This window comes from Trachinotus anak, unplaced genomic scaffold, assembly GCF_046630095.1.
Source record: "Trachinotus anak isolate AG129_WGS33_773 ecotype Australia unplaced genomic scaffold, CSIRO_AGI_Tana_v1 ptg000012l, whole genome shotgun sequence".
NCBI lineage: Eukaryota > Metazoa > Chordata > Actinopteri > Carangiformes > Carangidae > Trachinotus > Trachinotus anak.
Window position 1 is genome coordinate 2,061,930 of NW_027273863.1, and position 21,533 is coordinate 2,083,462.

The 21,533-nt window shown below is 42.0% G+C and overlaps 2 protein-coding genes across 13 annotated transcripts in view; one reads left to right on the plus strand and one right to left on the minus strand.

Moving 5' to 3' along the window:
- The first annotated feature begins 1,214 nt into the window (after positions 1–1,214).
- LOC139629474 (major facilitator superfamily domain-containing protein 12-like) lies at positions 1,215–10,943 on the plus strand. The gene is made up of 12 exons (XM_071492108.1): positions 1,215–1,409; positions 1,605–2,012; positions 2,110–2,229; positions 3,414–3,624; positions 3,718–3,835; positions 5,097–5,336; positions 5,549–5,641; positions 5,745–5,837; positions 7,508–7,678; positions 7,783–7,877; positions 9,005–9,135; positions 9,272–10,943. Exons 2-12 carry the CDS (start codon positions 1,865–1,867, stop codon positions 9,313–9,315), a joined length of 1,464 nt encoding a protein of 487 aa, XP_071348209.1. The 5' UTR covers positions 1,215–1,409; positions 1,605–1,864; the 3' UTR covers positions 9,316–10,943.
- A 1,765-nt stretch (positions 10,944–12,708) lies between these two features.
- depdc5 (DEP domain containing 5, GATOR1 subcomplex subunit) overlaps positions 12,709–21,533 on the minus strand; it is a 31,873-nt gene continuing 23,048 nt past the window's right edge. For 11 of the 12 annotated variants that reach the window (XM_071492099.1, XM_071492103.1, XM_071492101.1 and 8 more), the window contains 6 exons: positions 21,003–21,242; positions 17,020–17,189; positions 15,221–15,392; positions 15,082–15,142; positions 14,494–14,576; positions 12,709–14,409 (listed from right to left, as the gene is read on the minus strand). In XM_071492099.1, coding sequence (XP_071348200.1) covers positions 14,111–14,409; positions 14,494–14,576; positions 15,082–15,142; positions 15,221–15,392; positions 17,020–17,189; positions 21,003–21,242 — 1,025 coding nt within the window. In that variant the 3' untranslated portion in view covers positions 12,709–14,110. The remainder of the gene's footprint in view (positions 14,410–14,493; positions 14,577–15,081; positions 15,143–15,220; positions 15,393–17,019; positions 17,190–21,002; positions 21,243–21,533) is intronic. The other variant, XM_071492104.1, reaches the window with a different exon arrangement.

A 21,533-nucleotide genomic window follows, 5' to 3' on the forward strand; every position in this document is an offset into this window, starting at 1 on the left:
CCAAATCAGATGAATAAGATAATTGAACAAGTCATCAAATATCAATATCCAAAACTCACATTTTGTACCAAAAGCATCTGACACTCAAATCAGTGTCGGATTGTGTGTCAAAAATCAAGAGTTGTGATTCAGTCAAACCTGAACACATAGACATGGGAACACCACTGCAGATAAACGTCCATAAATCTTGTTTGAAATCAGAGAAAAACAAAGTTCCTCAAAGTTTGTCTGAATATCACTGTATAACAAACAGGAACTTAAAATAGCTAATTCAGTACTCTTAATTAATTTGAGAAAAACAAAAAATGGGGCTCAAATTGAAGCCCACATCTTAACTTAATCCATGGCAACATATTTCCTGTTTGTTGGAAAAGTTTAGTTTATATCTGTTGTGTTATCCAGAAGAGTTGTTATCATTGCATGTGGCCTACAGCATATCTCAGGTAAACAAACTCATTTGACTGACCACTGATAAAAAGTGATTTGGTGCTGAAGAGGGGTGGGTCTGTCTGTGTGTTTGATTTAATGCTTTTGGAGTAGATTTACTGGGTGAAGTTGTGTTGCTTATAGTTTGCACTATGCATCCATGGTTTGTACAAATGATATTCTCAGAACCTTTGGGTGAACTACTCTAAAACAGGAGGTGAGGGGGGCCCTTGTTCTTACTACAAATTATTACTTTTATCATTTTATTTATTTCCAGTGCTGAAAAATACACATTAACGTGCATCTCTCCACTACTTTCGCTGTAGCATTGTGAGGCAGGCTAGAAATAACTTCCCACTTCCTTCCGAGATTACACATGTGCTTATCTCAGACCGCTGGAAGGCACTGTAACTGTGGCTGACTCTGATGCGGTATCTATTCAAGGACAAAATCAAATGTAATAGAGTCGGTACTGTACTGCTTTTGAGAGACTAAATTGTGTTTTGATATATCTAAAACTTATTTTTTAACAATTGTAATATTAATTGACAAAATATGCGGAAAATTTGACAGCATCTCTATGTTTTGGAATTTTCTTTTAGTGGCCAAATTACTGTTCGTCACATCTAATTTAGTTTGAGACAATGCTCCTTTCGCATATAAACGATCTTCGGTTGTCAGACTGCCGTCACGTGAGGACGCTGAGCCCACGAGGCGACCGCTATTGGCTGAGAGGAGCAGGACTGGATTGTGATTGGTCCATAACTCCACTTACATCATCGCCGCCGGTCTGCGCTATTGTTTACGTGTGTTAGTGTTTTTGTGTCCAGATGTGCCTCCGGTCTGTAGCCGGCTAGCTAACGGCTAACGTGGAGCCGCTCAGCGACACTTTAACATCGCCCTGTGAAACCTGGGAAGAAAGCACCGGTTCTGGTTCATGCTGAGGTCGCTGTGAATGTTCTTCAGCTTCTCATTTCCATAACGTAACATCTCGCTCGCATTTCATCATTTAATCTGCACGTTGAGTTAATGAATCTGTGTTCAGTTTATTAACCTGCATGTGTCTCTGCTGATGAGCTGTTTAAACGTGATGTGAGGGCAGGAATGTGAGGACGAAGCCCCGCCGGCTGCTCTGGTGATGCTCTTTCGGTTTCACCCCCTCTCTGATCCTCTGACAGAGCTCCAGTGTCACCTGACTGCAGCAAGTTACCGACGCCGAGGCGGGGGAGTTGGAGATGTTTTTATAACAAAGGATCATTGTTAAGTTCATGAACAGAAAGTAACGTCTGAAAAAAGGGAACCGAGAATTGTTGTGTCGTCATCAGCCCCTCCCGAAGTGGAAAAAGTTCGACTAACTTCGATTCAACTCGTTTTAAGCTAATGAAGGCGCGGGTCGGGACTTTCCTCTGAGCCGCCGCGTCGCCTCCAACCAGCCGCGATGTCGGACGCGGAGAGGGCTCTGCCGCCCCCCCGGAGGCTCAGCTACGCGGTGGGACACTTTCTGAACGACCTGTGCGCGTCCATGTGGTTCACGTACCTGCTGGTCTTCTACCACTCGGTGCTGGGTTTCGAGAACACTAATGCGGGTTTGTTTTTCATAGAGACTGTGTAAACTGTACATTAGATCAACCCAGGCATTCTCATGTGTCCGTTATTGCTGAACTGTGTGTGTCTGTGGTGCAGGTGTGCTGCTGCTGGTCGGGCAGATAGCTGATGGCATCTGTACACCTCTCATTGGCTACGAGTCTGACCGAACCCCTGGATGTGGGAACTACGGCAAGAGGAAGACATGGCACTTGGTCGGTAAGTCAGATGGAGAGTGTAACACTGTGACCTCGCTTTACTGCCCCGCGAAATCCAGAAATGATTTACTCCAACAGTTAAGTGGAGTTTCAGAGCATAGAGCTGTCTCTCACATAGGAAACTCAAATAAAACTCTCAGGTCCTGGTGGGAAGATAACATGTTTTTACAGTTCCATGTATTCTCTGCTGTCCCATTGTTTGACACTGTTCTTTTTTGAAAATGACCAAGGATGAGTCTTAACACTGTTGCACTGATACATACATACATACTAGCTAGGCTTGGGCCATATCCAAAATGTAATATACAGTCCAGCCCAAATATCATGATATATGATATTATCGGAGGAGGTTAGGGGATTGTAAAATTATTATGTTGTTGTGTTTTATGTTTCAAAGCAGTGACATGTTTCAAAGCAGCAGGGCAGACTGTGCAAAAATATAAAACTGCAAAAAAAAAAATTCATATTAAGAAAACTGTTGCATATGGTGTGAAATATGGTGATATTCAATATAATCATATATTGGCCCAAAACTAATATTAGTACACGCTGATATTTACTAGTACTAGAATCCTGCAGCCCAGCTGTGGGTGTTAAAAGTTCATCAGTCCAGTGTCTGTACATCAGTGTTTTCAGCTCTAGAATACACACACAAAAGCATATTAATGCCACTGAATTTAAGCAAATACAAACTACCACAGTATTTAGATTTTATGTTGGAATGGAAATAACTGGGATGAAGCCTCAGTCAGTTGTTATGCACATGCTGTCATTAAGGGTGCACATGTAACTTCTTATAAAACTGCTGTTTGGACTATGCTCTCATGTGAAACACTCATATATTTTATTGATCCAGTTCAGGTCAGATCAGGTTTTTCAAGACTCTGGAAGGACAAATCTCTCGGGGGGGGGGGCTAGAGGTAATCAGTCATGCTTTGTTGAATGGCATGGAATGGAATTTTGCAAGTTTTGACAAGTCTTGTGGACTTCATTACCCATAAATCCTGTGATGCAGGTCAGATACGGGGATGTGTTACTGTGTATGTGCAGAAGAGTTTCTGCCACCTGAAACTTCACCCACACCTTCCTGTGTGTCACATCCACACACAGGAAGGTGTGGGTCGTCTGGTACCAGCGGATTGGAGAAGATTTATTTGTGCCCCGCCTTTTTTCTGTGTTACCCAGGCACACTGAGCGTGGTGCTGTCCTTCGCCTTCATCTTCAACCAGTGTCTGGGCTGCGACTCTCTCACCCCTCAGTGGGCCAGCCTGACCTACTTCATCCCCTTCATCATCATCTTCCAGTTCGGCTGGGCCGCCACGCAGATCTCCCACCTGTCCCTGATCCCAGAGCTGGTCACCTGTGAACATGCTAAAGTAGAACTCACTGCATACAGGTACACACTGCGTACAGGTACACAGTCACAGCACACACAACACAGGTGATCTGCTGGTCCTGAATACGCAGTTTCTCCTCTGTGTGTTTGAAGATATGCGTTCACAGTGATTGCCAACATCACGGTGTACGCAGTGGCGTACCTGCTGTTCCATGTGCAGGCGGGAGAGGGCGACGACGCGCTCGGACCAGCAGACATCCCCATCTTCAGGGTGAGGAGGATCAGCTCACACGTCACCTGAGATGTTAAAGAGCAGCACCTTAACATGCCACGGCCCTGAGAGCTCCACACACTGCAGCTTAAGAAAGCACATGAAAACAAAACACCAACACATTACACAATCATTTTGTCTGTTTGCAGGTGTGTTGAGTTCTTAGGGCCACCGTGCCTTTGAACAGAACACTGATCTGTGAAGTCAGATTCAAATCCATATTTTGGTTCAGTCAGTTTCACTGTGGTGAACACAACAACTTGAATGATGCATGTGTTTCATTACAGTGTGTTATAGTCTCTGACACAGCACAGCATTGTTAACGTAATTAATCACTGAAATCTACCAACATGAGTGAGGCAGCCGTCCTCAGAAGGAGTCCTCAGGTCCGACCAAGCTGAGCTGACTGAGCTGGAAGCACAACAAGGAAACGACAGAAAGATGTAGATAAGTGGAGGGAGAATGAAGACAGTCTTCCTGGTTGAAAGCTTGCCAGGCTTCACTTCAATTCAATTCAATTCAATCTAAAATAAATAAGTCCATGTAGCCGAACACTGGAAGCTTGAAGACAGGAACCTGCAGGAGTGTCTCCTGAAATATTAATATACATTTCAAACTTACAAAGGAACATTATCTACCCACATCTGCAGTACTGGGATGCAGGCGTGTGATTTACAGCCGTGTAATGGCTTCAGTTTGATTTACTCACTAAACTTTCTCTAAGATTTTTATGTCTAGTTTCCAAAATCCAGATAAAGGAAGCTCTGAGTTGAGAAAATACTTAACAAGCAGCAGTGGACCTGCAGGAGTCTGCATGTAAAAAAAAAAAAAGAGGAAGCTAAAACTGAAAATTAATCAAATAAACAGAAGTTATGAAAGTAAAAACAGTGTTATCTGTCACCTCAAACCAATTGAGGTTTTAAGTCAGTGGGGACAGACAGCACAGGTTAACCAGACTTCAGTGTATAGGGTGTATAGTCTGGCTGCTGTGGTGCTGGACAGACTGCAGTGACAACACAGAGAGACAGAGAGTGGAGATGATCATTGGAGGAGAGGAACAGATCCCTACTGGATACCTGAGCTAGAAAAGCTTCATTTAGTGCAGTGATATGACAGCACAGGAAAAAATGTCTTTTTAGACTGTCAGTATGAAGGAAGGCATGATGGGATTGTACTTAAACGTCAGCCTCACACAGTCTAGAGGAAGTGAAAGATCCTGCGAAACAGACTCTGACCTGTGCTGGGTCGTGTTTGATGACAGAATCTGGCGTTGATCGTTCTGGGCATTGGGGCTCTCTTCTCCATCTTCTTCCACCTGGGGACTACGGAGTCAAGGCCTGGAGCCGGAGGGGAGGCTGGAGGAGAGGAGGAGGTGAGGAGGAGGACGACAGTGGAGGATGAAGAGGCAGAGGGGGAGTACAGGCCACTGCTTCCTCGCTCAAGGACGTCCTCGTCTCTTCTTCAGTGGAAATGTTGGCTGCAGCAGCCGTCTTTCTACCAGGTAGGAGGAGTTAACCACACTGACCCACATCCTACTCTCTGTGGTTATCAGTATAAAACACACTAGAGCCTGATCTTAACTTCACCTGAACTTCGCCTGAACTTCACCTGAACTTCGACCTAACTTCATCTGGACTTTTTACATTTTTGTATTTTATGAAACTTTTGACATAGTTCTCAGTGACAGGTGTGTGTCCCTGTGTGTCTCTGTAGGTGGCCTTACTCTACATGTCCACCAGGTTAATAGTGAATCTGTCTCAGACCTACATCTCAATGTATCTGATAAACACTCTGGGGCTGCCAAAGGTAAAACAACATCATTCTGTTTTACTCATACATTTGATATTTTATATGAAGCTTCTGTTCCTGAAGATGTTTCTCTCTCTGCTCCTCTTGTTCCCTCCAACAGAACTTCATAGCGACCATCCCGTTAGTGATGTACCTGAGTGGCTTCCTGTCCTCCTTCATCATGAAGCCTCTCAGTAAACTCATTGGAAAATGTGTAAGTAGAACCGCTCACCTCAGTCTGGTTCCACACCTCTGAATCCCAGGTCAGGACACATAGTTCAGTCCAGCAGGCTACTTTCACCTTTGACCCTGAATCACTATAAACAAATCAGGCCATGGTCCAGTTTATTAGGAGTCTCTGTCTTATCATTTCTCAGCCTAATCAGTTTGAAATATGTCAGACCTCCATACTCTTCAGTGCATTCCCTTCTCAGCACACAGGGTTTTAACAGTTGTACTGTTAGTTGTTGAACTGAGCTGAAACCCAGTCCTCAGGTTCTCTGTCAGTGTTGTCTCATCCTTTTTATTTTCCATTACTGGTGCACAATGAAACTTGGGATGGGTTGGACGTATTTCTTGGCCACATTTGAAGGAGCCTTTGAAATGGGACAGCCGAGTCAGTCTTCAAATGCAGCCTCTGAAGGATGCAGCCCCTGAACTGGGAGTCAGCTTTTATAAATAATATCTAAGGATGTTTTATGCTTATTAAACCATGAATATTTACTCTAATAAACAAATACTTTTTAAGTAAAGAAACTGAAAAATGACCAAAACAGTCGAAGGCTGGAAACACACTGGCAGCTGTGGAACGTCTTGGATTTCCTTTCATTTCAGCTGCATCTCACGAACTACAAATTTGGCATCTGGCCTTTTGTTTATGTGTGACGCGCGGCTCCCTGTAAAAACAGAGAGAAAAGACCTGTTGATGTCAGAGTGACATCATACCAGCCACATTACACAAAACTGAGCTGAATCTGAATATGACACAGACATGAAAAATATAAACATTACAGTTTTTAACCAGCGCAGCACACTCAACGCAGGCTGTGTGTGTGTGTGTGTGTGTGTGTGTGTGTGTGTGTGTGTGTGTGTGTGTGTGTGTGTGTGTGTGTGTGTGTGTGTGTGTGTGTGTGTATACTTGTACTTGCCACATGGTAAGGACCAAAAAAAGTATTTTACTAACAGAGTGAGGACATTTTGGGAAAGTGAGGACATTTTGGCCGGTCCTCACTTTTTGAGACACCTTCAAATCACATGTTGAGGGTTAAGACTTGGTTTTAGAGTTATGGTTAGAATTAGGTTTAGGTTAAGGTTAGGGTTAGGGTTAGGCTCTCAGGTGTGATGGTTAAGGTTAGGGTAAGGGGCTAGGGAATGCATTATGTCAATGAGTGTCCTCGCAAAGATAGAAGTACAAGTGTGTGTGTGTGTGTGTGTGTGTGTGTGTGTGTGTGTGTGTGTGTGTGTGTGTGTGTGTGTGTGTGTGTGTGTACGTGTGTGTACGTGTGTACATGTGTACTTGTACTTGTACTTGCTACATAGCAATGACCAAAAAAAGTATTTTACTAACAGAGTGAGGACATTTTGGGAAAGTGAGGACAGGAGAAGTTGTGAGTAGCTACTTTCTATTCTTTTCTATTATTTTGTCCATTGACATTCAACAGAGTAGAAAACATTAGAAACCTTTCAGTTTGATCAGTCCAGAGCAAGAACATCACTAACCTGGAGGCAGGAGTTGACTGACTGGTGCTCTGTCTCTGTCGATGATAAATAAACAACACGTCAGTGGGTTGATCTGATTCCTCATCTACAGTTATGTGAAAAGGAAGTTTTCAAGTCAGGACACAGTGTCGTCTTACTGTGTGTGTCTCTCTCTCTCTGGTCCAGCTCACCTATTTCGTGGGCCTGCTGCTGATCATGGCCTTCTCCTACTGGGTGCTGGTGGACGACAAGATGGGTCAGCAGGTGTACGGGGCAGCTGTGCTGCTGGGGGCAGGCTCAGCCACCATCCTGGTCATATCGCTTTCCATGACTGCTGAACTCATCTCCAATCAGACTGTAAGATGTGTGTGTGTGTTTGTGAGAGGTGTGTTGTAATCTCATTTATAGAGCTCTGTCCACTGTCTTCACCTCTGTCTCTGTCTCTGTCTCTGTCTCCGCAGCAAAGTGGAGCGTTTGTTTATGGAGCCATGAGTTTCACTGATAAGGTGGCTAATGGAGTGGCTGTGATGATCATTCAGGCAGTGCATCCCTGCCAGTTAGTACACACAAACACACACAGACACACACACACACACACACACACTTGCTCAGTTCATTGTTATACATCTTTAACCTTCATTAATGTAGGATTTGTTGCAGGACTGTTTAGCTACATCAGTTTTAGCTGGTGTTCCTAATAAACTGGTGAGATTAGGTGAGAAAGGTTCAGTGACACCACTGTTACATTTTTCATATTCAAATTTGCTTTATTGACACAGCCACACTCCACTGATTTTACACCTCGAGATCAGTTTACAGTCCTGGTGACTGTTGAACCTGTAGAGAGTGCATGCTTATGTTAGCAGCTCTGTGAGGCTGTGTGTGCTTTGAGCTAACACCGTGATGCTAACGGTGACAATGCTGATGTTTAGGAGGTGAAATACTTAGCATGTTCACCACATTGTTCTTAGTTTAATCTGTTAGCATGCTAACATTTGTTAATAAGCATTAAACACAAAGCACAGCTGAGGCTGATAGGAAAGTCATGAGTTCTGCAGGTATTTTCTCATCAGTCTGTAGAATTCATCCTCTGAGGACCATGAATATCTGAACCAATGACTGTACATAAAGATGGAAACATCACAACTCCCTCACGTCCTCTGAGCAGCTACTTTTTCAGGGCAGCCTGGACACTACAGTGACTCGGTATCTAAAAGTAATGAGACAGTCCAGCCGGGCCAGGGCTAACTGGTTAGCATGCTAACTTCAGTAGAAGAAAAGAAGTGATAGAAATAGAATCAAAAGAGGAGGGTTGTTTCCCACCTCCGGATACAGTTGTTGGTAAGTAAATGAATAAAGTTTTATGCTGAGCTCACAACATTTCCTCTAGACTGGTTAGTAAACAGCTGCTAATGCTAATGTTGGCTATGTAGCAATAGCAACAACTTACATATAGCAACTGATAATAACTACAGTTAGCAACCACTGATCAAACTACAGAGTATACTAAAGTGAAAGAAAAACATTGTTCAAACAAAACAAGTGGAAGAATGTAAATGAGAAGATGATGAAGATATTGTTAAGAGGCAGAGGAGCAGAATAAAGTGATGAAGAGGATTTAGCTGCTGCTTCTCCTCCACTGTGACCTGCTCTAACATGTTGTTGTCTCTCTCTCTCTCTCAGTACCGTGTTGTGTTGCCCGGCCTGTGTGTGGTTCTATCATTATGTCATGGTCATAGTAACAGGGGGCGTGGCTGTCATCGCATCTTTGGCCCTCTGCTCCATCCTCATCTGGCCAATCAGGATCAGAAGCCGTGAGTTGTATCACTGCACTAATATATGTGACTCTGTGTTTAGTTTACCTGCATAGCTGATTTCACAGCTTTACTACCTCTTTCCTCTGTGTCTGTGTCTGTGTCTGTCTGTCTGTCTGTCTGTCTGTCTGTCTAGGGGGTGTGGCAGTCATCTTTGATGATGCAGCCAGAGTTAACTAATAGCCCCTCCACCATCTTCCCTAAAGGTGGGAACTCCTCTTCAGTACAACAGAGAGACACAACCTGTGGACAGTTCTCAGCTGGAGGAGGAGGAGGAGGATGTTTCACTTTTCTTTCTTTTAAAATTAATTTTCAGTTTCAGGGAAAAGCAGCAGGAGCTTCCTGATTGGCTGCTCGACTGCTGCAGATTTAGCCGTTAGTGTTGAAGTTGCAGGACTAAGATTTTTTTAAACTTACAGTGGCTGACAGTTTCAGACATTTACAACCTGGATCTTGTTTTTCCATCATTTTCCAGAAAGTCTTTTGACCCATTGCAGAAAGGTAATCACAACAACCAGTTAATATAAGTTCATTACAGTGAAGTGATAGAACAGGCAGTAGTCGTCCTAACTTGGATTTTCATCCACTGTCAAAACTCATCAGAGGCTGAAGTACTGATGAAATTCAGTATAATTGGTGTAGTGAGTGTAACGTCTCCTGGATGTTTCAATAAGACAATGACTCCAGAAGCAATTGGTTGTTTGGCAGAAAATGAATCAACAACTCTGATAATCAATTATTCACAGCTTTCTGACATTTTATGCACAAAATGATTAATCTATAAGAGTGAGCTGGTTGATGGTTGATGATAATTATATAGACCTTTGGAAAATGATGAGAAAACAGGCTCCAGGACCAGTTATCACACGTCACAGTGACCGTGAACGCAGCTCAGCTCAGCGTGGATCACTCCACATCACAAAGGGACCTGACTCTGCTGCTGCACAACATCTGATGGTGATGAAGGGAGCTACATTCAGTGTGTGGTGTGTGGCACTATTTAACATCAGCTGATGAGACAGAAAACTACTGAGGCCTGCGTCATTAAAGGTCATTGCACTACATTTTCTCCACACAAGGACACACTGATGAACCACTACATAACAGTGGTCACATGAAAACTGACCTTGACCTCCACAGACTGTCATGATGAGGAGGAGAGCGAAGGCCTCGCCGCAACACACAGATGGCACTTAAGAAGAAAAAAGAAACAAAAGAAATTAACCTTGCACTTAACTTTAAATGTTACTGTGGAACCAAAAAAAAAGCCAGTTCAGCTTTTCTGAGCTGACAGAGGGTCAGTCACTTCACTGGCTGTCGACTCAGTGAACATCATGCACTCACTAATCAGGATAAGAGCTCGTGTCCCAGTAAAGTCTCATTTACTGAAATTCACTTACAGCCTGAGCTGTGGTGCAGTGGACAGAAGGGATTATGGGAAAAACTAACTTCAATGTTTCCATTTTAATCATTTTTTTGTTTTACCTGTTTATAATCAAACTATAAGAATATGAATGTTTTACTATAATCAAAACAAACTGGATTATCAGAATGGACTTTAAGGGATCAGTACAATCAAAAGCATTTATATCATATGTGAATATCAACATAAGGGAATCACACTGGTGAGTTATCAGAGCAGGTACTGGTGATTGACTGGAAGCTATGGGAAATCTGTGTTCACTCCCAGTTCAGTACAAAACAAGTCTCTGTCATGTTTGTGTGTCTTTGCTGCTCTGATGACTTCTGTGATTCTGCAGTTTTATAAAGGGACATTAAAAAAAGTTTCATGTGGTGAAACTGGAAAAGTGTCTGTGTTTGTTATTTACATGAGACCATTAAGTAAAGCTCATCACGGGAGGGAAAAGTTCAATAAAATTGAGAAAAAAAATTTCAGTGTTCAGATGAAAATATGAGCATCTGCATCTCAATGACACCTGGGCAAATTCATTCTGTTGAGGGGACGATGTGATTAATTAATTTATTATCTATCTGTCAATCAATCTATCTATTTATCAGCCAAGTGACAGGAAATATGATTAAATATGGTCAGTCTGTCCTTCATGAGTTACACAATAATATAATAATGACCAGGAGTGTTTTTGTAAACATTATGATGTCACATTGAAGTTGAACTTTGACCTCTTGGATGTGTCATAATTAGTGTATGAGTTCACGGCCAAAAACATGTTTTGTGAGGTCACAGTGACCTTTGACCTTTAACCACCACATTTTAATCAGTTCGTCCTCGGGTCCTAAATAATGTTTGTACCAACTTTAAAGAAATTCCCTGAAGGTTTTACTGAGGCATTGTGTTAACGAGAATGAAACGGACAACCTGAAAAAGCTCCAGAGCAGCTACTGAGAGGTGACACTGTCTCATGGAGTCTTATCTAGAGCTTTTCTAGTCTTATCGACCGCTCAAAGCACTTTACACTATAATTCACATTCACCCATTCTCACACACACACAGCGCTTTCTTTCTACCATATACAGACTCTCAGACACTTGCCTCAGGACATTTTGAAACATGGACTGGAGGAGCCAGGGATCGAACCACCAACCTTCTGCTAAGTGGACGACCTGCTCTACCTCCTGAACCACAGCTGCCCAATTGTTGGTAAAGTGGTAAGATTCTTAAAACTTGAATTACTGCTGTAACCACAGATTCACGGGTTCTAACCTTTGTGCTCAACAGAACAGAGAAGCTCAACTGCTCAAAATGAAAGCAGCAAGAAGCAACAATTCTATCTGCCTCAATAAAGCAGAACAAAGCTTCAACTAGCTTAATTCGTTTTGAAAGAGGGAGACCATAAAACACCTGTTTCATCATCATTCAGAAAAAAGTGTCCATGTAGTAAATAACATCATGTCTACTATATAGTGAATGCATGGGGAAGCTCATTGATGAAAAAAATCTACTACGCTCAATATTTTCCTCTAAAAAGAGTCAGAAAAAGTAAAAGGAAACAGGGTCAAGCAGTGGAAGGTGATATTACGATGCTTAACTGCTTTTTTTTACCCTGTTTCAGAATAATCCAGGTGTTGTTTAATGTGTGGTACATTTGATTTATTGTTAACGTAACTGAAGTATTAAGTGTATGTTATGTTGTGTATGTTCAGGACAGTTTTACGTCCCCACTGAATTTAATCAGGATCACTCAAAGACAACTGAAGTTATGATCAATTTCCTGCTAAATCCAGCTCTTTGTGAAGTTTTTCAACCGTTTGTCCCATTGGGTGAATGTCCTGTAGTATTTCTCTCTCTTCAGGGTCACATGTCACACATTGATGGACACTACCTGCCTAGGTTTTAATTTTGTTTCTTGTTTGGATTGAATTGGCAATACTTGTCTAAATTATGAATGACACTTGTAAAACAAAGTGGAGAGCATCACCTGACAGATCCTGTCTGTGTGGTCCAGCTACAGATCTGTCATGAAACCACCACTGACTCTACTAAGTGTTTACATTTCAGGTGGTTGTGATATAATAAAACAAGAGGAAGTTTAAAACTGCCAGAGTGTTCCTCATTTGACTGGTGTGTGAAGAAGAAAATTCAAATCAATACTTTAGGTGTCTTATTATTTATTTATTAACACTGGAGCAGAATCTCTGCTTCATTAAGGCATCAAAATATTTTATCTTCCATCATCCAAACCAGTGTTTAATACTGTAAACATCTGCAGAGATCAGGTCGTCTGTCAACTTAAGTCCTGATGTGGTAAATGTAAAAGGTCTTCATCAAACAAGTCAAAGGTATAGTTCAACACATCAACAGATGATATTGTAAGTCAAAAAATTAAAATAGAGAATTGTTTTGTTTGAGAAGTGTGAAGCCTCACAGTTATTCTGTCTTCTCCAAAAACCATCCTTTTCTACTAATAATTTTTTATGAGAAATATATTCTCCTATTCAACCTTCACTAGCTTGTTTTATTTTTCAAATCTTTTCATAATTTATCTGCCCCCAAACAACATTTCCCATGGTCCTTGTGACATTTCTAGTGGTAATAAGAAGGGTGGGGGCTCAATACACTGAGCAGCCTTTTCTCAGCTAGCTGCATAGCTAAAGCTAACCTTCATCATAAAACTACAAAAGCTAGTATATGTAATGTTAACCATGTATATATAATACGTCACACTGCTGTAGCATCAGTGTTTAAATGCATGTAACAGCAGTTAAGATGTTTTAGTTTGCTAAATGAGCTAATGCTAACAAAGCCAGCTAGCTATAAGCTCACACACTCATGAAACCTCAATAGAAACAAGTTTTGGACTTTATTGTGTCATCCCTCACATTTTGTTTGTGTGATTTATTGTCTCATAATGTCAAACAAACGATACTAGAAACAAAAAGTAGCATTAGCTAGATACCTTTGTTAGCATTAGCTTGTTGGCTGAAATGGTTTAGCTTCTGTAACAGGGGTTTTTACAGTGTGACCTGAGGGTATGTGGATAATTAAGCTGCTCTGGTGTAGTTTTTCTGAAGAAGGGCTGGTGCTCGGTGTGTTTAGCTACCAGTGTTTTCAGTTAAGCTAGCTACATGGGAACATGGTCAGGATGCTGCATGGGGAACAGGTGAGTGATAAAATGTGGAAGACCAGGTAGTTTGGACAACTAAGGAAAGAAACAAGCTAGTGAAAGATAAATAGAAGAGTTAATAACATAAGTTTTAATTATTTTATCAACTGATAGTAAGTTAACAGAAAAGAGCAAAGCTTTATTAAAGCTCCCTTTAACTCACCATTTTACATATTTAAGTAACAACATCATTTGCTGATGTAAACTGTTATATTTCTGACTCATCAGCAGCAACAAATTATTTTAATAATATTTTCCTCTATCTCAATAATTATCAGTAAATCAGAGTCCAGTGTGATAAATTCAATATTTCAGAGGCACATGAACCTAAAAGTAGTCCTTATTTATCCTCTTTTCGATATTATGTTTCCCTCCAGACGTCGCTCCTCATGTCAGGGAGCGCTGGAGTTCATTTTCTCCTGGCAGCTGTCCCAGAAGTTGAGCAGTCTGTTGTCCTTGTTGGCGCAGAAGTCGGTGAAGTCTCTGAGCAGGCGGTCGGCCAGCCTCTCGTCTCCCAGCATGCCCGTCCTCCAGGCTTTTGTCAGCATGGTGTTGTAGGCCCAGTAGTAACCGACCCGCTCCTCGCCGCCGAACGGCCCGTGGCTGTTGGAGGTGGTGGAGTTTCTGCGCCGGCGCTGCTGCCCGCTCGAGTACTTCCTCTTGGAGTACGGCAGCTGCAGGAAGACGGTGCCTGACAGAGGAGCAGCAGAGTCGGATTCAAGCTTCACAGTGGATGAAAGGCAGTTGTGTGTTTTTATGTTGAGATGTGACAAACCTGTTACATGAATATACTGGGGCTTGTTCTCAGAGGGGAAATTAAAAGCAGAAGCAGAAAACTTGTCGTGCACAAAGCCAAATCTGGAAGAAAGAGAACAACTTTTATACATTTCTGTATGTATGTCTGTATGTCTGTCTGTATGTAATTCAAAAATTCAGAAAACAAACTTGGTGTTAAGTTACATTTGTGCTTCATTCCTAAGACAGTAAATGTGTGTGCAAGGACATAAATTATATTTATAGGTGAGAAGTGCTATTTGTTTTATTAACTTATTTTCTATTTATTTGATCCTCACTTACCTGAGACAGGTAATACATAAGAATACTTTATTCATCCCATAGAGGAAATTCAATAAAATAACAATAATGTTTATTAGGATTAAATGTCAGGAATCATGCAACACTGTTAATTTTAAATGTATTTGGCTGACTTGTATTTAAACTTTGAATGTTTGCTCAAACTAAATTTGAGTGACAATAATTCCTTTACCGGTAATAAATGAAGTGCTTTAAAAAATCTCAAAATATCACAGTGCTCATTCAGGAAGGAAACACAGATAACACAAAAACACAAAACAGCATCAACCTGTACAGTATGGCCTCCTGAAACAGCTGCATCCTTTCCCAGTACGTTTCCGGTTCAAAACCTGTGAGACCAGACAGACGTTGAGCGACTCCACATGTCACACACCTGAACACAGCTGTCAGTCAGTGGGCTTCTGTACCTTCAAACAGGTTGTCCTTGCCGCTCTTCAGCAGACACTGGATGTTCAGAGGGATGAAGAGCTGCACTCTCAGCGGGTCTCCGTACAGGTAAGACGTCAGAGCGAAGGGAACTTCCAGCACGGGAACCAACAGGAAGCCACAGGACGCTGCTTTTCTGTGCCACCCTTGAACCTGACAGATAACAAACCGGTTCAAAACTGACAGTTCAGTGTGAACCAGACGTCTCTGTGGAGCTGCTGCTTTATGTTATCATAACGTTCACAAGGTGACGCCATCAGCACAGACTCCTCTGTCTTCTCCTAAAGTCCAAACGCACACTGGGACAACCTCTACATGATGAGGTCAACAATTTGTGATGCTAACTAGCATATAATGCTAAAAAAAAAATTTATATAAAGAAAAATATCTCTAACTCTAACTCTTCATTATAAATTAATTTCTGATTTATTTTTAAAACTCCACTGTCTCCACATGCAGCTGCTAAACGGTTCGAATATATTTACATGTTTCATGTCTGTCACATTCAGATTCAGTGTCATGTGTGAAGCATAGATGAGACGCTGAATCTCTAAATCACATGACGCAGTGTCACACAGGCAGTGTTCACTCTAACCCAGTAACATGGGCACTGAAATGAAAACCAAAATGTTTCACAGCTGCCACGCACACACAACGCAGCCAGTGTGTTCCAGGCCTAACAAGCAGCCTAATTTCATCTCAATAAATATATATACAGTATAAAGGGTTTTTAAATTGGGTTTTCTAGATCAGGTGAATTCTTACATAATTTCTACCTGCTGAGGCTGAGCAGAAAACAGCTTTATTTAAAAAACAAGTTCAGTTTCATTTTGTTTTAATACAGAAAGTTAATGTAGTAATTAGTGAAAAGAACAATCATATAAGATATTTGGACACAGATGATTATTTAGCTATAAATTTAGACACAAAACATTAGGTCACATCGAAGGTTTTCATTGACAATATAGTTAATAAAGTTTAAAACAAGTAGAAAGGTTTTTAGAGACAGATTTTTAGCAATAATCAAATTGAATCGCTGTGACAGCAACAGCAGAGATTAAATATCAGTTCTTTTCTGTGGTCGTGTGGTTGATTTTGTACAGTTTTTTGGGATCAGTCTCTTTCTGTGACATTCAGCCTTTTCAACTTTAGTGTCGTCACTGATTCTTTCACTTAGAGGATTTGCTGATACTTCTCAGAATCAATTTTCATTTCCTCAGAACTTCCTGTGTCACTGACCACCACCCAACAGTTCCCATGAAAACGCGTCTGTTCCCTGTGCCACTGTGTAGCAGATTGAAAACAAGACTGTGTTTGAAAAGATGCTGATCAGCAAAGGACCTCCGTTGTCTCTTAGTGGCAGCCAATGTAAAGTGTTGGGTGTTTCCAATAGATGAATATTCAAAACCAAACTGATTATTGATCACCTTCCATTTCACTTGCAAAGATGAATTACATGAAAGAGTTAATTATCAGTGATATTGAGCACAGAACATCCCTCTATGCAGAGGATGTAATTGTATTTTTTCACAAAGGGAAGTTTTGACTTAATCAAGTTACCATCTCAAAGGGGCGGCCCAGTAGTCCAGTGGTTAGGGCGCGTACCATGTTGCGCGCAAGACGCTCTTAGCAGGCAGTCACCAGTTCGACTCCCGACCGGTCCGACTCTTTCCTGCATGTCATTCCCCTCTCTCTACCCCCTTTCCTGTCAGTCTATACTAATACTAATTAGTACTAATACTAATAAAAAAAAGCCGAAAAAAATAATAGAAAAAGTTACCATCTCAAAGAGCACTGCAGCAGTGACAGCCATCCAGTGCAGCTTGATCTCAAAGGCAGCGTTGAGGGAGAAGTTTCCGTGGTAGTAACAGCTGCACCATTCAGTTCGGTCGCTGCGGTTGTTAACGTCCACATCCAGAGTGACTGTCTTCTGCTCCGGGACTGTAGCAGCTGGAGAGACAGAGGGAGGGAGGGAGGGAGGTGGAGAGACAGGAAGACAGGAAGCGAAGAAAGCAAAAGGAGAAGGGTGGATGGATGGCATGATGGGCAGGCAGATAGAGGAGTTAGAAATGAGGCAGTGAGCACTTGATGGAGACTGTCTTTTAATGCTGAGTTAGAATTGTAGAAATATTTATTGATCTCTGAAGGTTTTCAAGTCTGATCTAATGTTAAAAAAAGGTTCAAACTGTTAAAGCTTCAATCAGCACTATCAAAAGAGACTAGATTAAAATTTATGTCAGTGAGGTTTTCAGGGGAGGTATAGAGTGGTGCACAAACATGACACATGTGGGTCTATGATCAAGGTACGGGCGTTTTGGCCAGTAACTCCTAAATCACTCCTTCAAAAACCTTACATGCTCCAGTTCCCTGAGTTTTCATTCTCAAATAATACAAAGCTTCTATTAGAAAAACTTGTACTCAAAGTTAGTGATGATGTGTCTTTACATAAATCTATCTGATTAACACAAAACTCAGGTCAGTAATTTGCGGTGCTGCACTGAGGCTCTGTGCAGAACTTGGTGCATACTGACCTCTGGGTGGAGCTTTTACACAAAATTTAAAATATACGAAAACCAAACTAATATTCAGTTAAATTGTACCACAAAGCATCACTCTACCAGCGGACCTGCAAGTCTGACTTGAACCATTTCGACAGGCCACTGGGTGTAATTACAAACCTTATATTTTGGAAAGGCCACGCCCCTCACACTGTAATTCTGATTGACTTAGCTCCATGTGCTCTACAGAAAAGCCTCTTGGACCATAAAAGTCCACCATGATGGATTTTTTACCAACTTGCACAGTCGCTGCGGTTGTTAACGTCCACATCCAGAGTGACTTTTTTACTCATGCCAGTGTAAAAAACATTGTGGATTTTGACTTTATCATCAACTCCACATTAAACAGCCTTGGGGTCTGAGATACATATTTCTATTACAAATGAGCAGTACTGGTCGTTAAACATGGCCGCCATCAACTAAAATATATTCACAGAGGGCGGGGCTTAGTGAATATTGGCCACATTCGTCCAGTCATCATAAATCATGGTAGATCTCTTCAGGCTGTGTTTGGGAGTAGGCCTACCAAAGCTGGACTCATGTACCTCAGCACCTGCTGGACAGAATCTCACCTGAATCTCTGGGGGCAGGTATTAACCAAAACCTGATCCATCATATGGCTGATGAATGTGGGTGTGGCCTATTCATCAGTATCTGTCATCTGAAGTAAGAGCTAAATTTGCTGTGAGCTGGAGATACCTGAAGACATGAAAACTGGCACAATAACTAGAAATGACGTGCAAATGCTTGACAAAAAATATGACTCCAATCAGCCTGATGGTGGTGGTATAATAAACAGCCACATAAAAGGCCCCCAAAATTTCACCACTTTTGGTCAATGTGCTCTGGGGGCAAGTGGGCGTGGCCTCAAGATGCTATTGAGCAAAGCTGATAAAAAATCACTGGTGACTTCCTGCGCTGTCTCCCGAACAAACACAGCGAGTTTCATTCACATCTGACAATGGGGATGATGGAGGAACTCTGAGTGCACAGTCACTGAAATGTACAGTATTTGTGATGAGTGTGTGATTGGTCTCACTCCTTTAACCAGAACTTAATCAGCTGAGGTGACTCTACTCGGCTTAATTAAGCCTGAAACCTATCATTACCTTCAGCTTTAACTGGGGACTGAGCTGCTTCTTTCTGTTGAGCACAAAAAGGTTAGAAACTAATAACTGTTGCTTGCAGCTATAAATTAGTTATTATTATTATTATTATCTGGAAATTTCACACCTTTAATTCCCCTCACGTGACCAGCTTTGTCATTCAGTGTGTGAATTACACTCACAATTACTGTCTTTAGTTATCTGAATACTACTACACTACTTTTAATCTCAAATAAAATGAAAACTGCAGGAATGTTTGCGTTATCCCAGAAAGAGAGGTTTCCTGGTATAACAAATAAAAATTATAACAACAAATGAGCTGGGAATGGAGTCAGTGTCAAATGAATCATTTCAGCATCACATTATCCCAGGAAACCAGTCTACAGTGTCAGACAGCAGGCAGGGAAAGCCTTCAAGCTGATGCTTTAAAAGGTGAAGGCGGTTTATGAAGCGAGAAGCGAGCTGAAGCTGAAACGCCATCACAACGTATTGAGTTGTGATTGTGTTTTCATCGTGTGCTGACGAGCCAGCAGGAGAGCGACAGGTGAGGACAGTGCACACCACAGCACTACTGAACCACAGCCGCTAACACCACAGCATGCACACCCACTACTACTACACACTAACCACACAGCATGCACTGATTTGATGGTGGAGGTAGAACATTTTTTGATCAGATCAATCAGTGAGACGGCAGCATCGGACAGTTGCCACTGTGGATGGATTCATACGACTACAGCTACAGACACTCTGCATGCTCCACACATGTGAACACACACCACCAGCTGGTCACTGCAGATCTACAGTCCACTGTCATGACGGCTGAGTCCAGTACGTGTCACACAGCAAAAGGATGATGATGGAAATGGACAGTGATGAATATGATGTCATGAAATGTTAGATGGATCAGGTCTGTGGTGATGGAAGAATCCCACTGTGACAAATTATTAAGGTGAGTGTTATGTCTGTGGTGGTTATGAACACGTGGGGCTCATTGTTTCTGGTTTGTTATTAATCTGGTTTTAACAAACCCAGTTATAAAACTGTCACCACTGTATTTTCGATGAACTTTTAGGGAGCTTTTATTCAGAGCCCAAGTGGACGTTTCTGCCAAATTTGATGAAGTTATCTCAAGGTGTTCCTGAAAACATAATGCCTCCAGCTATGGCTGTTGGCAGCACAGAGGCATAAAAATCAATCAAATGTTCTAGTTTATGAAAAACCAAACTGAAATCCTACACAGATTCTTATGTGACATCATCTACCTAAAGAAAATCCTGACAAATGTCTCTGTGCTTCCTCCTGATCTTCTAATCATCTGATCATCACTGAAAAAACATTACAATACAAACAAACTTGATAGTGGATAATAAACTGAACCAGCCTGATCTCCATTCATACAACTGACTTCATGAAAACTGCCACAACAGTAAACTGAACTCAGTGTTGTGTTGACTGAGCTGTGACTCAGTCCCTCTCTATGCAATTTAATCATTCATTAAAATCCTAATAATGTTTATTTTTTCAAACCTATTTTAGCTTCTCTATTTATTTAATACAGTATAAAGACTAAACCAGGATAGAAAATCTAACTGTAAATGAATCCAGTAATTTAGCATTTTGTCAGTCAATAGTTGCAGTTGCATAATAAACCTGCTCAGAGTATATTTATTTAACTGCACTTCATCCTGCTTCAGTGTATTTTTATTTCGCTCTTCCTCTCCATCCTGTCTCAGTAGGGCTGAGTATTGTTTGTCTACAGGACTGTAGAGTACCATTCACCTGCTCCTTCTAAACATCTATGGGACAAACCAAAAACAATGAGCCTCAGGTAGATGTGGATGAATGTTGTATGGAAGCTTGAGGCTGTTCAATAACTGTCCACATCATGTGATGGTGGACATCACCCTGAGCAGAATGCACCATCAGGATTTCTGGTTGACTTTTGAACAACCAAGCTCCCTAAGACAAATATGAATAGTGGACCCAGACAGTCGTCTGAAGTGGACTTGTGTATGATCTGCATCAGACTGGAGGAGGGAGGGGGCCATGTCTCCTCTGCAGTGTGTGCTGGGCTGGGAGGATTGGGCTGGGTGTACCTAGCAGTGCGGCGGCCTGGCTGCGTCCTCCAAAGCTGCGGCTGAAGGAGCTGTGCCTACTTGCGTAGGAGGCTGGCCGGCTGGGCAGCCAGGGCAGGAGGAAGGCCGGGAGGTCGCAGGGTCGTTGCTCCTCCAACACAAAAGCCACCTCGAACCACTTCCTCTGGAACAGGGCGAAGTCCTCCACAGCTGCAGGGGACCAACCTCCAGGCGCCGTGGGGGGGGGCTGGGAGGTCGGGCCTGCAGAGAGTGACATGTTAACATCACCTCAAAACCTCGACAGGACAACAATCACATGTTTCTCTAATTATCTAATATGAATTCTCAGTTTATACAGGACATGACAGTGTGTGGAGTGAGCCATGAAAGGCACAACCCATGCTAGCAGTGCTCAGACAGGTTGGTTATCTCCTGAACTTTCCCCATTTGTGTGGTATTTTAGTACCAAGTGTAGAGCTCACAGTGCATAGATGGGAGGAGAGAAACACACAGGTGGGAGGGTCATTCAAATGAGGTAGCGCAGCACAGTGA

Bases quoted from the DNA above. Each gene is read 5' to 3' on its own strand.
- LOC139629474 (XM_071492108.1), top strand. From the start codon at position 1,865: ATGTCGGACGCGGAGAGGGCTCTGCCGCCCCCCCGGAGGCTCAGCTAC. The intron at 3,625-3,717 runs GTACACACTGCG...GTGTGTTTGAAG, and splicing joins GTAGAACTCACTGCATACAG to ATATGCGTTCACAGTGATTG. The intron at 7,878-9,004 runs GTTAGTACACAC...TCTCTCTCTCAG, and splicing joins CAGGCAGTGCATCCCTGCCA to TACCGTGTTGTGTTGCCCGG.